The following is a 5,284-nucleotide window of genomic DNA, read 5'->3' as shown; positions in this document are numbered from 1 at the left end:
AATAGTTAATTTGATACTAATATCGATATATTTTTGTCAAATTTTTATGATATCGTCAAACATATATTTTATTCAAAAATAAAAACATCATCGTTTTCTCAAAATCACATAAAGCCATATTATAACATCGACTGAGATAAATAATAAAATAAAATATTAAAAACATGTTGTATCTCGCTGCATTGCGCGAGTACGCTTCTAGTAATATAATTAAGTATATATTCTATTTTATAAACCGGATTTATCAAAAGTCTTAAAAACAATTTTAATGCATAAAGTACTATACATTTATGCACAAACTCTTAAAAGTCTTAAAAACAACTCATAATGCATTAAGTACTACCACTACCTTATCCATTCAATCTTAAAATATTTTAATCTATAATTAAAATAACATATAATACAAATTACTAATGCACATTATTACTTTTCTTTTCTTGTTCCCAAGATACTTTTGATGTCTTTCACTCATGTCATCACCCTCTCATACCTTTATGTATTCTCCACATCCCCCAAGATGAGATTCAAACTAATATTCACCATGAATTATTAAAAGTTTTCTCATTCAATTGCTCTAGAACTCTCGATCTCTTGATTTTTTTGCTCTTGATGTAAATCGAATACATTTGTGGAGTCGTTTAAACATGTTGGATTTTAAATATATTAGATTTTAAACTGTCATACAATTTTTTTCATCGATAGACTGTATTTGAAACTATAACTCTTATTTATTCAAATTGTATTAACATGTAAAGACCAAATGTAACTTATATAATCGTTAAATTATCTCTAATAAAACCAATGAAACTTCAAAATCGTTAAAATTCACGGTTCCCGCCACATTGCGCGGGTACACAACTAGTTTCTATTAAATATGACATTATTAACAACATTATTCGATTGTACCTACTTGGAATAAATACATTAGACTCTCGAATAGAAGACTTTTCAATAAGAGAAACTATTTAAAAAATGAGACCCCTTAACTCATTATGTGGAAAACGTCCACTTACCTGTTTAAGAGGTTACTCTCGATATAAAAAACGAAAAATTTATTGGTTCATGCATATACTAACAAGTAAAACAAATTTAATTGGTCTAAATTTTCCACAAAACTAAATGATTTTGTGGATTTCAGCCACTATATATATGGTTGCATCTCGAACACAAATTTCATAAAACGAAAGCCATGGCATCAAAGCTCATACTACTCGGCTTACTCATGAACCTTCTTGTGTTCACAGGTCTTTCTCTCCCTTCCCGTTATACAGCTTATCAACTCATAATCCAGAAATACGAGTTTCATGTTTTTTTTCCTTAACTAATGTGATTTTTATGTTTGTACATCCAGATACTTTTATGTGTGTCCGTGTGTGTGTGTGTATATATATATATATAGTTGGGTTCAAACAAGAATGGTATAAAAAATACAAGAACATGCATATCACATGTGATTTTACACTAAAATCACATGTGATTCATGCATTCACTCCTGTAATGACCATGTTCCGTAATCACATGTGATTTCCGTTATATGATTTTGTCGTTTTCGTGTTTTCTTATTTTGACCATATTCTTATAGGTAATGTGTATGGCTCCGTGTGTATTCCACATCCCTTGCTAGGATGTTGTATATCTTGTGCACCAAGCGTTATTTTTAGTTTTACTTTTATCATTTATTTCCTAAAATTTATTTTACCATAAATTTAAAATAAATAATAAATATTTGATGAAAGACTACACATTATATAAGATGGTGTTTAGATTAAAACCCATAAATTAATAATAAAAACATTATAAAAATGAACCATCAAAAATAAAATATTTAATTTATTATGCATATTATACAAGTCGATAGAGCATTTACGGGAGTTAACCAAAATGAGCGTGTATGAGGAAAGTAGGTATTCTATCAATGTTTTACACACACACACACACACATACACACACACACACACACATATATATATATATATATATAACATGTTTGTACTCGATTTATATACTTAAACGTTATACATAATTATTTAATAAAATTTAATTTGTGTCTCAAATCGAATAATATTTTTTTCTTTTACTTGTTGCAAATTAGATGCGCAAGTAGGCGTGTGCAATGGGCGAGTCGGTGATGGTTTGCCCTCAGAGCAAGATGTGGTGACCTTTTACAGAAGCAATGGAATAACTAGAATGCGAATCTATGATCCAAATCAAGCTACTCTTCGAGCTCTGCAAGGAACAAATATTGAACTCATCCTCGATGTTCCTAATGATGTTCTGCAATCCCTCAACGATCAAAATGCTGCTAACACGTGGGTCAGAAACAACATCCAGAACTTCCCTGGAGTCAGGTTCAGATACATTGCTGTTGGAAATGAAGTCGATCCAAATAATGAAAGTAGGCGATTCGCCAATTTTGTACTCTCGGCCATGAGAAATCTCCACGGTGCCATTAGAGCCGCGGGACTAGGGAATCAAATCAAGGTGTCCACTGCAACCTACACCGGTCTCATAGTGAATTCCTTTCCGCCGAGCAATGGTGCATTTAATGACAATGTGCGAGGATTTATAGAGCCAATAATAAGATTTCTAGCAGCAAACAACTTGCCAGTCCTTGCCAACATCTACCCCTACTTTGGTTACCTTGGCGACCCTAACGGAAATCTTCCATATGCATTGTTCACTGCACCAGGAACGGTTGTGAATGATAACGGTCGACTGTACTCCAATCTTTTCACTGCCATGTTAGATGCTCACTATGCGGCTCAAGCACGTGTTGGTGGAGAGAATGTGGAAATTGTTGTGTCGGAGAGTGGATGGCAGTCAGCAGGTGGTCGTGCAGCAATTGTGGAAAATGCTGGAACTTATAATAACAATTTGATCAAATATGTGAAAAGCACGACAGGGTCACCAAGGAAGCCAGGAAGAACTATAGAGACATATATATTTGCCATGTTTGATGAAAACAGAAAGCCCGGAGCAGAAACGGAAAAACATTTCGGGCTTTTCTCTCCAAATCGACAACCCAAATATCAAGTGAACTTTTAACTAAAGAAAGACACTCGTATACAAAAATAAAGTGGTTTTCCATTATCAAATAAAGAAGGTTGGTTATGCATGGTCTACTTCCAAATCTTAAAGAGATTTGATCAAGGGGTTGGCTTATACTGTGTCCCATATCTGAATAAAAACTGTCATTTTTTTTCTTTTACTTAAAGGCTCGTATTTGTTATGGTTGATATATTTGCAGGTAAAAAATAGTTCATATTTTCCTTTTGAAGTATGTATAATTTATATACTATAAATGGAACTCATATGTACTTTCAAACTCTCTGGATCATATACAACGACATATAGTTTTATTATCTTAGTCTCATTTTCTATTTATATTATGGCAAAAAAAAAACCATGTACCTGATGGGGAACCCGATCACCGACCCCGTGTACTGACCGAGGAATCCCCAAGTTGACGAGACATGGGGATACCTCTCAAACCCGATCCCCGACCCCGTGTATTTATTTGTAAAAATTTATTTTATGTAGAGTGTATAAATATATTTTTTGATGTATAGTATTATAATAATGACGAATCGAATTAGTGTATATATATATAACACGTACATATAATCAATCTTTGATGATGAGAAAATTTTCAAAAGATATTATAATATTAGTTTGATTGTTAGGAGAAAGTTTTGGTGATATAACAATGTGGATGTATAAAATTTGAATTATTAAATATTGTAATTAATATATTTATTTTTGAACTAGTCTTGTGCAAACATAACTATTAACATTTGGTTAATTGAAGTTCTAAAATAATAATGCAAAAATTGACATTTATAAAGATATTATAGAGAAAATTAAATTTTGTAAATGGAAACAAATCTCATTTCCCCATAGGGATCCCCGACCCCCAATGGGGATGAGGAAGAGGAAGGAAACTTATTCCCCGACGGGAATGAGGATAGGGAGCAAGGAACGGAGATGGGAATTGTGATCTCCAATATCTTCGATCCCGTTGCCATCTCTACTTCTACCCATGGTCGGGCCTGTGGGTGGGCAGCCGGGCGGTGGCCAAGGGCATCAAAGAGTCCAATATTAGTTGGTGATTATTTTGTTTAGAATTATCTTGATTTCACTTTTAATATTTCGCACCCTATTCCCCATTTTTTTCACTTCCGATTAATTTTTAAAGTTAATTTTTGTTAGGCTTCTACAACAATAAATATTTATTTGAAATAAAATTAATAGCACAATTAATATTTGTGTAACTTATTATTTTAAGAAGACCTTATAATAATATTTGAAAACTTATTATTTATGTTATGTGTATAATTTCGTTAAACGTGTTTATTAAAGAAATTGGGTGTGTATTTGTTGCTCGGTAAAAGACATCTCATCATCACAAAAATCCCATTTTTATATCAGTTTTCACACAATTTCACTACAATTCTACACCAACTGATGTTGGTGAAATGTACAACAAATTCAATATTTAATATTTATGCAAGTTTGATGTATATATAATTATAGTTTATTTAATTACAAATGCTATTTTAGTTATAATATTTATCTATACTACCTTATTACTTGAAGTCTTAAAAAAGTACAAACTCTAAAACACAAAGTACTTGTTTTTAAAGCTGGTTTTAAATCTAAGCCTTTACATCCCTGCTGGTTTTTAATCAATAACCTCTATATTTAATCCTTGCTGACACTCGTCGCCCAAGACGACGGTTTCCAATACGACGATTCAGGCAAAATTGCTCCCCAAGATGATGATTCATCGCTCTCGCTCTCTCTTCAATATATTAACCTTCAATCCACTGCTCTTGCTCTCACCCTTCAATCCATCGCTCCATCGTCTTCATCTTCAACCTTCCAGGTAATTGTAGTTTATAGATTACCATAGGCTAATTCTGTTTAGGGTTCTGCCTCCATCGTCGTCTTCTTCAATCTTCAATTTCCAACCTTCCAGGGTTCTGTCCATCGTCGTCTTCTTCAATCTTCCAGGTAATTCTGTTCAGTCCCCCATACTTGAACAATCGTCGACTTCTTCAATTTTCAACAATCAACCATTCCAACAATCGTCGTCTTCTTCAATCTTCAACCTTCCAGGTAATTCTGTTCAGTCCCCCATACTTGATTTTGATCTTTATGTGTTGGGTTCAAGTATGCGCGTTGTTGTTGTATTCAAGTTCTCTATGTTATTAAGCTATAAATAGGTTTAATGCTTTCCTAGTATAAATAGTCATTAGCTTTGTAATTAGTCATTAACAATTCT

General features: G+C 32.9%; 1 protein-coding gene across 1 annotated transcript; it reads left to right on the top strand.

The window, feature by feature from the left end:
• Positions 1-1,181: 1,181 nt before the first annotated feature.
• On the top strand, positions 1,182-3,325 carry LOC112504917 (glucan endo-1,3-beta-glucosidase-like). The gene is made up of 2 exons (XM_025108874.1): positions 1,182-1,244; positions 2,093-3,325. Exons 1-2 carry the CDS (start codon positions 1,190-1,192, stop codon positions 3,043-3,045), a joined length of 1,008 nt encoding a protein of 335 aa, XP_024964642.1. The 5' UTR covers positions 1,182-1,189; the 3' UTR covers positions 3,046-3,325.
• Positions 3,326-5,284: the final 1,959 nt, after the last annotated feature.

Source organism: Cynara cardunculus, unplaced genomic scaffold (assembly GCF_001531365.2).
Source record: "Cynara cardunculus var. scolymus isolate 2C unplaced genomic scaffold, CcrdV1 Un_Scaffold_7332, whole genome shotgun sequence".
NCBI lineage: Eukaryota > Viridiplantae > Streptophyta > Magnoliopsida > Asterales > Asteraceae > Cynara > Cynara cardunculus.
This window is presented reverse-complemented; position numbering and strand designations above follow the sequence as displayed.